Genomic DNA, 15,575 nt, shown 5'->3' with positions numbered 1-15,575 from the left:
AAAATGTTCTCTAAAAACAATTACTGAAGCTTTGCAACAGGGTTTACATGAACCTATCACCTGAATTCATGTATACGTGCTACATAACGTCAGTCAAGCAGAACCTCATATGGAAAAGGACTTTGCAATTAAATATTTTTGATTCCATCGTCAACCACCGTTCTTAGCGCTTATTATGAGTTAATACTGATGGGCTTTGAATATATTTAACTGTAAACAACATTTAATTTTCTATCCACTTGATAATTTTGAGCATTTTATTTTAAATTATATGATTAGAAAGTAATATTTATGGATAAAAATCAATAAACAAAAAGCAAAATGAAACAGAACAAATGTTATTGTTTTGTCATTTTCGCGCTGGAAAACTAAACTAATTGGCTTAATATTCCTTTAAAATTATATATTATTATAGTAAGTGTAATAAAAATTCGATGATGTTGGGGAATTTTATTAAACACCAAGCTGTTGGTTGATATGCTTGACATCACGGATTTGGGAGTCCACTTCGGCGGCACTGTAAAACAAAAGTAATACAAACAGATAAAGATATTAATTAAAAAATGCAAATATTATTATTTATTAATGGTTGTAGTAAACAATTAAAATATATTTTTAAAGTCTAATAAATAAACCAAATTTATTGCTACACACAATTTCTTATGACACAAAATATTTTTATGCGTACTGTACACTGGACACAGGGTGCAGCACACTTGCACAGGGTACGGCAGCTAATTTAAGATTTGTAAATTTCAAATGTAAGGTGTGTGTTTAGGCTAAGAAAAGCAAAAACAACAGAGTGCTTCAAATATTATTTTATACATGACAGTTAGGCGTTAAAATTTTGTTTATATTTAAATAAGATTTTAACACATGTTAAAAATTCACTACCCAGCTGACTGCTCTAGCTTTCATGCAAGAAGATTTGTATAAGTAAACAACTTCTATCGAATCCACATTAGCTCTTGCTGATAGAGGGAATTGTAGCATGTTTGATTTTTAAAGAATAGCAAATAGTTAAACAAAAATATTGGATAAAGTAGCGTTGTACTTGTCAAAAGCCTTTGACACAGTCAATCACACGACGTTATTAGAAGACATCGAGCAATCAACGTTTTCTCCAGGGTTGAAGAGGTGAACCATGAATTATTTGAGCGATCGGCAACCCTTCGTACTACTTCGAGGCAAAAATTTTAAGTTAAGCGGAAAAAGTACAGATTGGATTTCAATGTAGCGCTCTTTAAAATTCTAACTATCAACAAGCCAAAGATTTCTGGTGCTGGACAGCACGTATCCTTTCATTCCCTATACGACCGCGATTAAAAGTGAATCGACAGGACGGTCATAAATTACGCAGCACAGGTATGGTCACCTGGAGGAGGCAGTTTCGCCATCAGTGCGAGAACACTGCACTCCAAACAAACACGGGAGACCTGTGTACTGTCGAAAATCTACACAGTGTGCCCTGAGTACTTCTGGTTAGGAAGATAAAGCACTCCTTTACAAGCAGTTCCTACTATGACTACTTAAAGGCTGACGAATTCTTAACCAACTCAGCACTACGACCATAGCTGCATTCTGACAACAAATGGGTGTAACTATCAGGAATGGACAAAAATTTTATAACAGGACTTCTTACATACAGCGATCGGGTTTACATAACTGACGCGATTCCATATTTTCATCTGAACAAGTATGGTTCACTCGACAGTTTATCTCAAAACAATGGATACAGGTTTAAAAACGGAAATTCTAACCTAATTCGTACAAATTTATATTGAATTATTTTGACTTACATCTGCATAAGTATCTCCTTAATGTTCTTCTCTTGACGTTCTGGTAAATGGAAGGTCTTTTTCTTAGCGGTTTGATTATACTTGGAGATCTGTAAGAAAACCAAAAAGGATATTAAAATGTCCGTAACATTTTTTTAAAAAATATAAAATATTTCTAATGGTTACATGATAAGTTTGCTTATTGATGGTATCGCGCGCCTTCTGCATAGAATTCGTCAAGGCTTTAGTCTCCTTATTGATACGTTCCACCTCCTGGGCGAATTCCTTATCAGCAATTGGATTGGTGGGTAGACGAGTATGTGCCTGGCGCACAAGATGCTGGCATCTACAACGAAAATAATGATTTTAAAATTAACAAAAAAAAAAAAACATTTTCATTTGCATACTTCTTCGTTATGATCTCCTGCTGATCGCTGATCTCCTCAAAACGTTCGGCCAGTCGATGCGCTGTCTCGCGTATATTCTCACGCTCCTTCTCCAAATCGGCAATCTCGTGTTCCTGCTGCTCTTTACGCAACTTAATGGTGTTCACACGCTTTGTGATTTCAGCGCGCACCAATTCGTGTCGCTTCAAATACTGTGTGCGCAGAACCTCAATGGCTTGTGTGAGCAGCTCATAGCATTCCTGCGGATTTGGTGTGCTTGTTTTGTCCACTGAGAGTATGGGTTGGGTGACATCACGCTTAAGCATGCTTTTGATGTGATCCACAAAAGAGGGCTCCAACATGCGATCCAATTCAGACTTGGCTTCCAATTTCGGTAATGATTTATCGGTTTCCTCTTTAATTTTCACTGTTTCCACAAGTATTTTTGGATCGATGATGAGTTTCAAGCTGATAACTTCACCGCTGCCGAGTAGTAGAACAACGCCCGAAGGCATTTGGAGTAGTACAAAGCCGAGTACGGCATTAATACGTTCGCTGGCGTCGATTTTAGTGCACACGATATATTCGGCATTCGAGGCGATGGAGAGTGGACTGATGTCGGAGTCGACTGTGGAGAGAGAGTAGATGAGAATTCATTATTGCAATTACGTTTTTGGTACGTGGGACTTGTTTACTTACCATCACTTTCTACGAAACGCTGCAGCTCAGAGATGAAATTAATGGTTATCGCATGCAGTCCGGCATTGTGATAGGCAAAATAGCGCATCTCATTGATGTAATCGCTGGAAATACGAAGAAAGGACGAATAAGTTGGGATGTAACTTATGACATAAAGGCAGGCACCCTTAATTTATAGGTTATTAGTTGATATTAGAAACTATACATAACTTCCAAACTTAGAAAGGCAAGGTATACTACCTGCTAAATAATAAAGAGCTGATATAAGCCAGCTATAACTCATACAAACCGTTTCAAATGTATAGGACAATTGTAGGTCTTCGATTTTGGATCATCTTTTGGTAAGCCCAGTTCCAGCAATACTGTCTCTAGCACATGTATCGTGTATTCAGATGGATGTATGATCAAACTGGCGTCTACTTCGTTAAAGGACTATAAAAGAAGTGCACATTATATGAAGAATTATACTGTAAATATTAGACTAAGTCTCCTTTACAAACCTCATCTGCCTCCTCGGCCTCGAGAAATAGTGCATGATGCAGCGTGCCATTCGCTTCGGCAATGACCAGTGTGGGCGGCAGAGATGGAATGACTAAAATGGCGCACGATTCCAAGCCATAATTATCGTTGCTCTGCGGCGTAATTGTAAGTGGGCCTTGTAGGCGTGGTCTGCGGGGGAGTATAATGACTGAGTTAAAAATTTGGCTATATAAATATGTATATATATTGGGAATACTTACTTATGACTATCTAGTCCGGCCATTAGTACATAAATATTGCCATTCTCACGCAGCACAATAATGGGCCATTCAATGCGTTCGGAATTCTGTGCGTTTTTCTGCTTGAAATAATAATAAAAAATGAGGTTAGAGAGAGACGTTTTGTATGAAGAGGTTTATGAGGGTCTATGGATCATTATGATGACAGAACAGAAATTTTAAATTGATCTGTAAATTTTTTAATAGTTCAGGTCAATAATAGTAAAATCAACACTTACATTTCCTGCAACAGTCTCATTAAAGGCCTTCGACAGATTCCGACTATGATTTAGCACATCCTTTGTGGTGTTGTTATTAATAGTTGTTGAAGAGTTCAAGACTGCATCTTCCTTCGGGGCTACAGCAGGAGCTATATCAAAATCTACAGCAAATTCACCAAGCAGTAGGGCCGTTGGTAGTGAACTATTGAGATTATTGTCAGACTTCATCGGCACTGGGCCGACTTTCCATACGTGACGTAGAGTGGAATTATCATAAACGCTGAAAAGGGAATATGGATTTTTGGAAATTATATCAATTTTAGTCGTAAAATGTTATAGGAATAGTAAGTTATATGAATGTAACTATGACGGGGCTTCAAAGCTTTTTCACGACCATTATACATTATATACATGGAAAATTGTTAGGGGATTATAGTACTACAAGAGAGACAACAGAAGCATGGGTTTACATACTTATAATGAAAGTTTTAATTTCCATTAAAAGCTCTATGAAGTTCATACTTTTTTTAGCTAAAATTTGTAACTCCATACTTCTAGATATAGCTTTGCCTTGCTAAATAATTTTCAGCAATGATCATGTCTATTGAAACTTTAAAGTGGGGTGCTCAAAAGAGCTGAAAGCTTTAACTGGCTTAAGCTTTCACTAAATATGAAAAGCTTTTTAAAATTTTTTTTGTTCAAACTGTTATATATGCTGATCCTAAGGTTTAGCTCCTAAAGATAATCAATTATACCTAAAAAAGGTCCAGGTGAGCAAATGAGAAATATTGGAAAAATCTTCTTGAACGCAAAAGGTTTCTACTGCGCAGTATAAAAGCATATAAATGGATCAGTCGAAGTGGCTCTGAATCAGGGCCTGGAGGTTTCGTAAGGAATTTGATGAATATGTCGGTATTTTCAGTCGAAAGATTAGAATTCTTAGAGACGGGTCTAGTTCAAAGCTTATTCGGTTATGTTAGTCTTTTTCGTCTTGGTAAACACAATGAACTGCTTCCCTCTTGGTATCAGTTGCTCGAGGAACATCTTAGAATTTAAAATAGCGTTTCTAGCGACTAAATCTTCTTCAGCCTTTTTTTTGTTTGGGCTCTCGAAAACCACCTTGGAAACGGGTGAATTAAACATTAATGACCGCAAGGTTTGAAGAGGTTGATAGATGCCCTTGAGTTCATTTACAGTTGCTCTAGGTGTACGGCTTACACGGAACTAAGTACTATTTCGGATGATAAGAAATTTAAAGATTGATTGACCCTCCTTTTCGAAAAAAATTCTAACCTTAAAATACTCTGGTAAAACTTATAGACATAATTAATCCTGGTCTTCGAGAGCATTTAGTGAAAGCTTCGGCAAAAATGTTTTTAGGTGTGTTTAACAGTTCACCTTCTCGTAAAATAATTTTTAAGGGGTCGTTCGCAAAAAAGTTCAAAAGGACCTTTTCTGGCAGCGTTAGAGGGTTAAAATATTACGGTAAAATATTTGTGGAAGAAATTTTTTAATTTTTTTTTTATTTTATATTTCTTATTTATTTTTTTTATATTTTTTATAAATTAATTAAATTTTAATTTAAATTAATTATATTTTTCATACTTCTGTTATTTTATAAACTTGGTTTTTATTTTTATTATACTTTAAATTTATTTTTATTTATTTTTTTAATACATTTTTGATTTTTATTTTTTATTCATTTTTTCATTTATATTATACTCTATTTTTGTCTAATAAATTCTAACCTCAAAAAACTAAACGAATTTATGGTGGATAACTCGATGCAAATATAAAAATCTCAATTTTGTAATATAATAATCACTATTAGTGACATTTATAACCTTTAACCGATTTTTTATTTATTTCTAGTTGGCAATTATTGCACGCCACCACTGTAGTACATTGCGGCCTAGCATCTAAACAATAAATTAGACGCTTGGCTTAGAAAATACACTGCAACACTTACCGTATTGTATTGTCCGACAGCAGCACGAGCAGATGTGAGTCGGTAGGCGAAAATGGATGCCAACGCAGCTGACGCAGTTCCAGGTGTGGATTGTTGCTAAACAGTAGCGAGTCCAAATTAAATGCGCTGCAACAGACAAAAAGAGAAAAAAAGTAAGAAAAACAAAAGGAATTAGAGAATAAAAAAAATAAAATAAAATAGGGAAAACAATTAACAAGAAATTGCAAAAAAAAAAGAGAGCTGTTGGCAGGGTGGTAGGAAAACCAAAACAAATGAAAGACAACAACAATGTGGCCAAACATTTAAGCAGTTAAAATATGAATATTTATTTCATTAGCCAAAAATTGTGGCTTACACAAGCTACTTGCAGCCGCTTGCCAGCTAAATTATGTAGTTTTGTTGGCTTAATGCGGTTTAAAATGTTGGCGCATAAATTCACTTAGAAAAGCCGCTGCTGAGCCCACAAACACTAATTATTGCCCGACACACATGCATATATAATTACAAGCCTGCGCTTGCGTGTGTGGCAGAAGAGTTCTTGAGAGAAATTTATAAAAAAAAAATCTGAAAAAAATTAAAAAATATATATACAAAATTATAACGGTAACAAACCAAGTTTCCTTGCGCTGCTTTGCGGTGTTTGAAAATCAGTAAACCCAAGGGAGGCTGCTTAAATGAGTTAATTTACCTGAACTAGCGTCAAAGGTGGAATAAAAAGCAAAATCACATTTACTAACAACACATGTGCCTATAAGCCTACAAAAATACACATTTTTCCGCGCCCACAACTTTGATAAGCTCAATTTATGCGCGAAAATTTTCGTAATGCAACGCGGAAGTCAACCAAGCCTGGCAGTTGGAGGGCGTTAGAGTGTCTTAAGTGTTTGTAAGAAAAAACTACAGCGCGATTTTACCATAGCTGAACGCACTGTGACACATAAACACACACACACATGTGTTGTTTACGTTAAATTATGCATAAAGTTACCAGGAAATTAGAGATATATATGTGATGTGTGAGTGTATACAAACACACACATATGTACCAACGCATATGCGAAGACATTTATGCATCATCTCTTTCGCTAAGCCGTTGCTTTAATTATTTACACAGTTGTAGTGTTTACGCACTGATAAGCGCCTAAAAGGCGGCTTACATGGCTGAGTAAATGTGTAAGTTAAAGTTGAAAGATATTTGAAATGCATTTTTTTTAGTTTTAGATTTTTGTGGCATTTTTGATGCTCATGAATTAATACTTAAAAACTCTTTCAACACTCTTCTTCTTTTTTAAATATAGACGTGTAAAGTCCCGACCAATTTTAGCTTAATTTATGTTCTATTACTGATTCACAATATGGAGATCAGACTTGAATTAGTACAGACAAGTCTTTTGCTAAGTTAATGTTCTTTTTTAATTGGAGTTCATGTATCGACAAAGTGCCTTCAATGCAATTAAGACATATTTTCTTCGATGTCCCTTACGACTTTTCACTTTGAAGGTTTTTGAAAAAATGGTTACAATGATCAGCAAGCATTATTCTTCTTTACTGAGGTAGACGGAACTCACGCGGTTATAGCCGAATGAACTACAGCGCGCCAGTCGTTTCTTCTTTTCGCTATTTGGCGCCAATTCGAGATACTATGTGCAGCCAGGTCCTTATCCACCTAATCTCTCCAAAGGTGTGGAGGCTTTCCTATTCCTCTGCTTCCACTGCTGGGTATTACATCGAAAACTGTGTTCTTTTCTATACGGATAACATGATCTAGCCAGCGCAGACGCTGTCTCTTGATTCGCTGAACTACATTGCGATAAAAAAGTACTCGGAAATTGTAAATAAAACGCAAAATATTTAATTATTCATCAATATTTATTTTGTCGCCTTCAAAGTAATCCCCATCAGATGTAATACACTTATGCCAACGATTTTTCCAGTCCTCGAAACACTTTTCATAAGCACTTTTTGGGATGGCCTTCAGCTCCTTCAGCGAATTTTGTTTTATCTCTTCGAGCGGCTGAAAACGGGTCCCACGGAACGGCAATTTCAGCTTGGGGAACGAAAATAAATCACACGGAGCCAAATTTGGTGAATACGGCGGTTGATGGATGGCATTCATTGCGTGTTTGGCTTTAAATTCGGTCACAATCGCGGCTCGATGAGATAGTGTATTATCATCGTGTAAAATCGATGACTTGTTCTTCCACAATTCCGGCTATTTCGACGGATATTCTCACGCAAACGTCTAAATATGGCCAAATAGAACTTCTTATTTACCGTCTGTCACTTCGAAAAAATTCATGATGCACAAAACCACGAAAATATAAAAAGAACAATGAAAAAAAAAAAAAACAATTTGATCGGCTTTAGGGTCTTTTTTTTTTAGTTTCGCTCGTGTTTTTACTCCATTCGGATGTTTGTTGACTTGTTTGCATGTCAAACTCATAAACCCATGTCTCATCGGCACTTATAATGCTATCCATGAAAGTGGGATTGGAAGTCGTACGATTAAACATGCCCAAAGAGACCTGTTTAAGGTACTCCTTTTGCAAAAATTTCAGCTTTATCGGGACAAGTCGAGCAACAACGCGTTTCATACTCAAAATATTCGACAAAATCATTCGAACGGACTCGCGAGAGATGTCGAGCACTTTTGCCATCTCTCTAACACCTGCCTGACGATTTTGATGCACCATATTCTTCACTATTTTAAAATTTTCATCAGTTAAAGAGGTCATCAGTCTAAGGTCGTCCAGAACCCGACTTGTTTTCAACGATCTTTCGGCCATCTTTGAAGGTTTTGCCGACGAAAAGTTCGGGAGAGGTAACATTTAAATTCCAGGGACACATTTTACAACTATCCGGACACGGAGTCCGCCAAAGCTACTATTTATTAGTGTTTTAAAATCAGTACAAAGAGGCGGTTATGGACAGTTGTGGACGCATAAAAGGTACACGAAATGATTTTCAATGGCAGCAAATGAGGTTGATCGAAATAATTAATATTCCAAAGGTATCAAAGGAAAGTGTTAATCTATCGTATATGAAGTTTTAGAGTGCCGAATGAACGCAAAATCGCCTGATACATCGAGACACAAATTAATGTAACTGATGGCACTTCGGATTTTTTTTTGAGTCTTTCCAGGGGGTATGCTATGTGGTGTACAATTTAGTGATGATGAAGAGGCAATCGTTGATACTGAGGCTTATTTTGAAGCAAATATTATGACAGAGAAATACTATCGAATAATACTAGAAATACTAGTTTCGAATATTTCTATAATACGAGGTGTGTTCAAAAAATAACAAGAATTATAATATTAAAATTTGGCGGGTTTGTAAAGTTCACTTTCTTTCTTAATATTTTGATTATATGCCGCTGAAGTAAGATAAAATTTTCAGCTGTATTCATGACTTTCTTTGACTGCAGCGGCCGCAAAAGTGTGACTTGTTTTATTAGCTTAGTGATTTTCGTTTGTTAAAAGAAATATATCAAAAAATGTGTTCCTAAATTCTTGGCCAAAGACATAACGATGACCTGGCGCCAACCGTGGGACTTGTTCCTACTTCCAATAATAAAGTGCCGCCGTTTTACAAGCACATAAGACATTTAAGGCACTTCGTTGAAAGAGCCTGTACAAAAAAATCGAAATGTTATTTTTTTTTGTTTTGCTGCTTCATGAAGCGCATTCGTACTCATTAAGAATCTGTCATTGTTTTATTTTTCAGACGACGACATGATGAATAAATATTTTTTCAAAAATGAAAATCGCCGTTAATTTTTGAACACATCTCGCTTATACATCTATATCGCTCTCTATGTAAAATTATGTTTAGCAATAAAATCTAATTTTATAATTTTTTTCTTTAAAAATCTTTGCAAGTTTTAGCTCAGATTTGTTGTTGTTGTTGAAATAAAGTGGCGAAATTTTTATTATTTTTTAATATTATAATAGCTAGTAAAAAATCAGCTTGCTTATACAAGTATTTCATCAAAAGTTACTTATACGCTCTGTAGGACCATATAGGAATTCGTAAATTGTAGATATAAGAGTTTATTTAAGAAAAAATTGCATATTTATTAACTATATAGTGACGGAGTTGCTACACTGCAAAAAAAAACATATTTTTTGCGATATATTTTAGAAAAAAGTTGTAAGAAGAGGCAACAACCTTGTTAAGAATAATAGTTAAAATCACTCGCATATTGTTTGAGGCTTATAACTCTTTATGCTGTTAATTTTCGACAATTGTTGCCAAAACAACCCTTAATAATTTGCATATTTAATGATGGCTCCACCCATTAATGGTCCGCAGCAGCAACTTTTTCCTCGATTTTTGTGTGAATGGAAACAACTTCATTGGACATGTGACACATGCGGACGCACAGAAGACACACGCATACATAGAAACAATTTTTGTATGCATACATACATATATAGTATTTTTCATATGTACACAGTTGTCTGTACATAAATACCCAACCAGCATTATCCCAACTCAAGGATATGCGCGAAAAAATGTCAAATGAATGTAAAAGATTGCCATAAAGTACATTTGAAAGCGTGCAAAAAAGGATAATGTAAGGCAAAACCGAAAACAAGAAAAGAAATGAGCGCTGACAAAAAGCGTACAACAACAAAAGCAAAAGCGTGCAACTGATACTTTTAAATGGTGTGTTTTAAGCGTGTATTGGTATGGAATAAGCCGCGGGGGACAGCGCAACGCGGTCAAAAGCAAATGCAAATGGGCAGCGGGCACATACACACACGCACTCATACATACACATATTTAAATACAGACATTTATATATTAATACGCATATATTTAGCGCAACAAATCTTTGGTAATGACACCCAGTTGGCGCACACTTACACATATACATACATATACATATATATATATATATATATGTATGGACATGCAGCGTGGCGCGTTATGCTAAGCAGCCACCAGCGCTTCCCTAACTTTTTTTTTGCTTTTTTTCGGGGGAAAATCTACAAATTTTTAGCGAATTTTTTTCGCCTGCGTGTTTAAGCGGCTTCGGCTGCGGTTACAGTGACAGTAGTGGTCGCTGCTCATTATGCGCATTTGCCGCAGGACATGTGAGTGCTTCTGTATATGAATGCGTGTGTGTGTGTTTCAGAGCACCAGCGGACGCTGGCCTTTTATTTCGGCTAATAATTTTAATTTTATTTAAAATTATGTTCCGCTGCCACAAATGCACTTTACTGCGTTGCTAATGCGTCGTCGTTTCGGAGAGACAGTGGGTGCAGAATGTAGTAATGGAAAAAAAAAATGAAAAAATAATGCGAAAAAAAAATACAAAAAATTGCACAAATAATACGAAAAAATTGCAAATTCCTAATTTTTACAAAAAAAAATCTATGTGTGTAAAAAATGCACAAAGTGCACTCTACACGCTAATAAAATATGCTGGTAACTGCGAAAAAGCGGAAATAAATTTTATTTTTGGCAATCTCTTGGTATTCACTTGCTATTCAAATATCGCATTTGCAATCTAATGGATGCCACATAAAAAAATTAAATAAAAAGAAAAAATTAAGAAAAAAAACGATGTAAAAGTTAAAGAGGAAAGCTTGCAATTATATTTTTTCGGCATAATTAATTTCGTTGGCATGTTCGGGGAGTATTTCGTATGCGGGTTTGGCGAATAACCTCGATTTTGTCGAAGTTTGGGCAGGATTTTTTAGTTAGTTCCGAACTTTTCAGTATAAAGTTAATAAAAATAGTTTTATTCTATATAAAACCTAGATTTTGTAAAATGAGATATAGAGACAGAACCAAATTTCAACGATTTTGGGTTGAAACTTGGACATACCCATAATGCAAACCGATCGTTTAGAGTCAAGGTTTCAAAATTGTGTTCGGAATTCAGAGTTGCGTAAAGATTTACATAAAATTTGGTTTAAACTTGGCGATTTTTGGGTTAAAACTTGGACCCACTGACACTTTGGGATAATCTGATTAAACCAAAGCCTAAAAATTGACAATCAAAAGAATTTTAAAATTTATTCGCGTATATGGAGTTTATAGCTTTTGGAAGGAGGCTGCAATTTGTTTGAGCAAAGTCCCAACCTTCATGCAGAGTATAATCTTTTGAAGAAGATCCAGGTGAGAGAGCAAGATAATCTTCGTGAGGTCGAGGTCATAAAAGTCAACGACACGCTTAAAAGAAAGAGGACAAAACTCAATTTCGTTCAAGTTTAATCTTATTTTAGCATAAGAACAACACAAATCTGAAAAGAATTTCACAATTTCGAAGCAAATTTCAGTCAAAAAAAAAAAAGAAATAAAAAGGCAACCATCAAAATATGTATGTAAGTAAGCTTACACAAAACAAAATTATACAAAAACCTTATATATTTTCCAATAGTGTTTAGGTGGGAAATTCAGTTCATCAGACAAAAAAACAAACATGAGCACCGAAAAAACCTAAGTGTTTTAAATACAAGAAAAAACGTTAACTTCGGTTCCACTAAAGCTGTAATACCATTTACAAGTAAAAAATATTCTATAAAAGAATTAAATTTTGATTGGTTTGTTTTTTGCGAGCTACATATATGCTGAAGTGGTCCAATCTGATTAATTTCTTCGGAGATTGCATTCTTGCCTTAAACAATATTCTATGCCATATTTTTTGAAGTTATCTGGTCAAATACAAAGTTTTGCACACAAGAACAAGTTTTGATCGCTCAGTTTGTATGACAGCTTTATCTTATAGTGATTTGATCTTGTGGAGAGAAGTATTTAAGGAGTTATATCAGATCCCTCTGGGTGTTACAAATTTCGCTGCAAATTTAATTACCCTGTTTAGGGTATATTTAGTTCATAATTCTGGCAGCATGAGTATTAGAGTTGTTGGAAACAGTCTGAATTATTAGAATTCCACAACAACTCATGTCTATGGAGGAACTTGTTGTTCGAGCAAAGCCACCTGACTTAACGGATGCCAAAATAGATCAGATCGTAAACGCACTCTTTTCCACACACGAAAAAAGAGCTAGTGATCCAAAACAGACTCCAAGGTTTCCGCAAACCTCCCAGTTCACTCTCGAAGAGCTGTAAAAAGCCACTGGCAAGCTTAAGGCCAACAAATCACCTGGCTCGGACGGGATCCTAGCAGAAATTCTGAAAATAAATGCTGTAGAGCGACTATTGAAAATGTACAACGCCTGCTTCGAAGTCGGAATATTCGCTGAACCCTGGAAAAAGTAATGGCAGGTGCAAATCGATTAGGGGAAAATGAGATATCAACTTGCCATCAGCATTCCGTCACTATGCATGCTTGACACAGCGGAAGCTATATGAAAGGCTACCTAAACCCAGACTTAAAGAACTATCAACGAAGCTGGAGGCCTCTACCCTGCCTAGCACGGCTTTAACCCCGGCAGATCAACTCCAGGAGCTATGAAATGCGTTATTGAAAGTGTAGAAGCTGCACAGCATAGATGGCATAAGTCAAAAGAATAGTGTTGCTGGTAACGCCTTCAACGGCGCTAGATGGGTGGATATGATCGATGCTCTCGAAAAAAGCTTTAAAATTCCCGAATACCTCAAAGCTGTACTACGGGGCTACCATTGTAATAGAAAACTGATGTACCAAACAAAAGAGGATTACGCCAGATAGCGATCACGTCAGGAGCAGCACAAGAATCCATTCTAAGCCCAGACTTGTAGAATATCAGCTACGACGCTATACCAAATTCGAAACGCTAGACGAATCGTACTTAACAGACTACGCGGACGACAGAAAGAGATACAGTAGAAGCGCGAAGAAAGCATAGTCAAATCATGATATGGACGCAAGCACGGCTCGACTCACACAACCTCAAGCTCGCTACAGAAAAAACAGAGCAACTACTTCTAACAAATAAGCACATACCCTTCAAATAAGTACGAAAACGACTGCGGATATTCTTAGAACTTAAAAAACAGTAAACTACCTAGGCGTAAGGCTGACACCAGACTAACCATCTGGGTACAAATTCAGCACGTCGAAGGAAAGGCCAACATAGGGGGCCCCAGCCAAGCAAACAGTAAGCCTCTAATTTTGACCACAATTAGTGTCCTATTATATGGAGCTGAGATCTGGGCAGATGTGCTTAAAAAGTAAAGCCCGCGTAGGGTAGTGGCCAGGGCTGCATCAGCCTAACAAAGAGTGTCAGGCGATCCAAAGTTAGTCATAAGCGGTAATGCACAATTGACTTTAAGGCATAGGAGGGGAAAATGTTGTGGGAGCTAAAGAAAACATCCTAAAATATCAAAATCGCAATAGAACAAATAAAGAAAGATACAATAACAACATGGCAGATGGACGGCCAGACTAATAGTCGACTTTTATACAACCCAGCCCATCCGGTCACGGATACTTTAAAAAGTCTCTCAATGAGAAAAATGGAACACCATTCTTAAGTAATGTGAATGAGGTTCCAGCGTGGGCGACGGTTTTTTAGAGAAGCAAGTGACCTGCAAGTGACACATACTGTTGCTGTTCCGACAGCACTGATGATGGGGAAGGCATTTTCCTCCTCCTCATCCGAAAAAAAAAAATATTTATGGGCAGCACGTGACACTTAACCGAATAAAGTTCATGTTTCCCGAATATTTGGGTCTCGGTTCCCAGAAAGTAGAAGCTTTTATAAGCCGCAGGGAGCTTGAGCCTCAGTAGACTTTCCCAAAACCAGAACTTGCGTGTTTTTTCAAGCTACAAAAAAATTGCAAGAGTTTTTGTTTGATGAAAATAATATTTTTATCCCAAAAATACTCGAGCATTGTTCAGCGGTTCATTAAACTAAACTCAAGTTGTAGCATAATTGGCCGACAAAGTGCACGCGACCACAAAATTGAGGTTTAACTAGTCGTCAGCTAGCGCAAAAGCTTCCAAAAGGTGCCTCATAATGTATTAACTCCTTCAGTACCCACCTGAACTTCTTGAATGCCATAGAGGTCCCTACTCCTTCATTTCGTATACCACATTATTTAGAGAACACGTACGCATTTACTTTGACAGTCGCGCTTTTTTGTTGTATTCTATTTGCAACAGAAGATGTTTTTGTCAGCCTTTGACCCAGCACTGCCGCAACGTGTGCTGCACTGCAATAACGGTAAAAGACGCTGACCAAATGTGGACTTAGGACGTGCTTTTAATTTTTAAAACGGCTTTTAAAAACACGCGATAAAACACATTGACAGTTAGCGTGAACGAAGCGAAGCGGCAGGGGCGCGCAGGAAGATGAGCTGAGTCGCGAGCGAAAAGGGGGAACAACAAGCTACTGCAAATCTGTTAGAGCTTAAATTTTATAGACTGCACACAGAAATCCCCGACTTCCAATTGTAATTTTTTAAAAGCACCCAAAACACAAACACACATAAAAAAAAGAAAAGCAAATAAATAAAAGGAAACTAAATATATGGGAGAGCAAAAAGAAAAGGCAGCGAGATAAACAAGTGCAAATGAATATGGTTAGCAGCAAGTGAAAACAAAAAAATGTATTTCAGTGCAAAATAAAATATGCAAAATGCTGGAAAAAATATGCCAAAGCAGCGGTCAGCGCGCTGAGCCGCACACATAAAAATCGTGTAAAACGTGCATTTACATAATGAAGAATATGTCCTGCTGCCGCCGCGAAAGGACACATGCGATTTACAGCGCAGAGGCGTTAAAAAAATGTGCCATCAAATGAAATAAAATATGGAATGGCAAACTAAAAGCATACACTCACACACACATGCAAGCGAACGCA

At 36.6% G+C, this 15,575-nt stretch overlaps 1 protein-coding gene across 2 annotated transcripts in view; it reads right to left on the bottom strand.

Moving 5' to 3' along the window:
- Positions 1-216: 216 nt before the first annotated feature.
- LOC105223563 (nuclear pore complex protein Nup88) overlaps positions 217-15,575 on the bottom strand; it is an 85,578-nt gene continuing 70,219 nt past the window's right edge. The window contains exons 3-12 of one of the 2 annotated variants that reach the window (XM_049454473.1): positions 5,812-5,937; positions 3,861-4,122; positions 3,604-3,704; positions 3,364-3,532; positions 3,153-3,295; positions 2,864-2,967; positions 2,186-2,792; positions 1,965-2,124; positions 1,800-1,888; positions 217-517 (exon numbers count right to left, since the gene is read on the bottom strand). In XM_049454473.1, the coding sequence (XP_049310430.1) occupies positions 454-517; positions 1,800-1,888; positions 1,965-2,124; positions 2,186-2,792; positions 2,864-2,967; positions 3,153-3,295; positions 3,364-3,532; positions 3,604-3,704; positions 3,861-4,122; positions 5,812-5,937 (1,825 nt within the window). In that variant the 3' untranslated portion in view covers positions 217-453. The remainder of the gene's footprint in view (positions 518-1,799; positions 1,889-1,964; positions 2,125-2,185; positions 2,793-2,863; positions 2,968-3,152; positions 3,296-3,363; positions 3,533-3,603; positions 3,705-3,860; positions 4,123-5,811; positions 5,938-15,575) is intronic. The other variant, XM_049454474.1, reaches the window with a different exon arrangement.

This window comes from Bactrocera dorsalis, chromosome 4 (genome assembly GCF_023373825.1).
Source record: "Bactrocera dorsalis isolate Fly_Bdor chromosome 4, ASM2337382v1, whole genome shotgun sequence".
Taxonomy (NCBI): Eukaryota; Metazoa; Arthropoda; class Insecta; order Diptera; family Tephritidae; genus Bactrocera; species Bactrocera dorsalis.
This window is presented reverse-complemented; position numbering and strand designations above follow the sequence as displayed.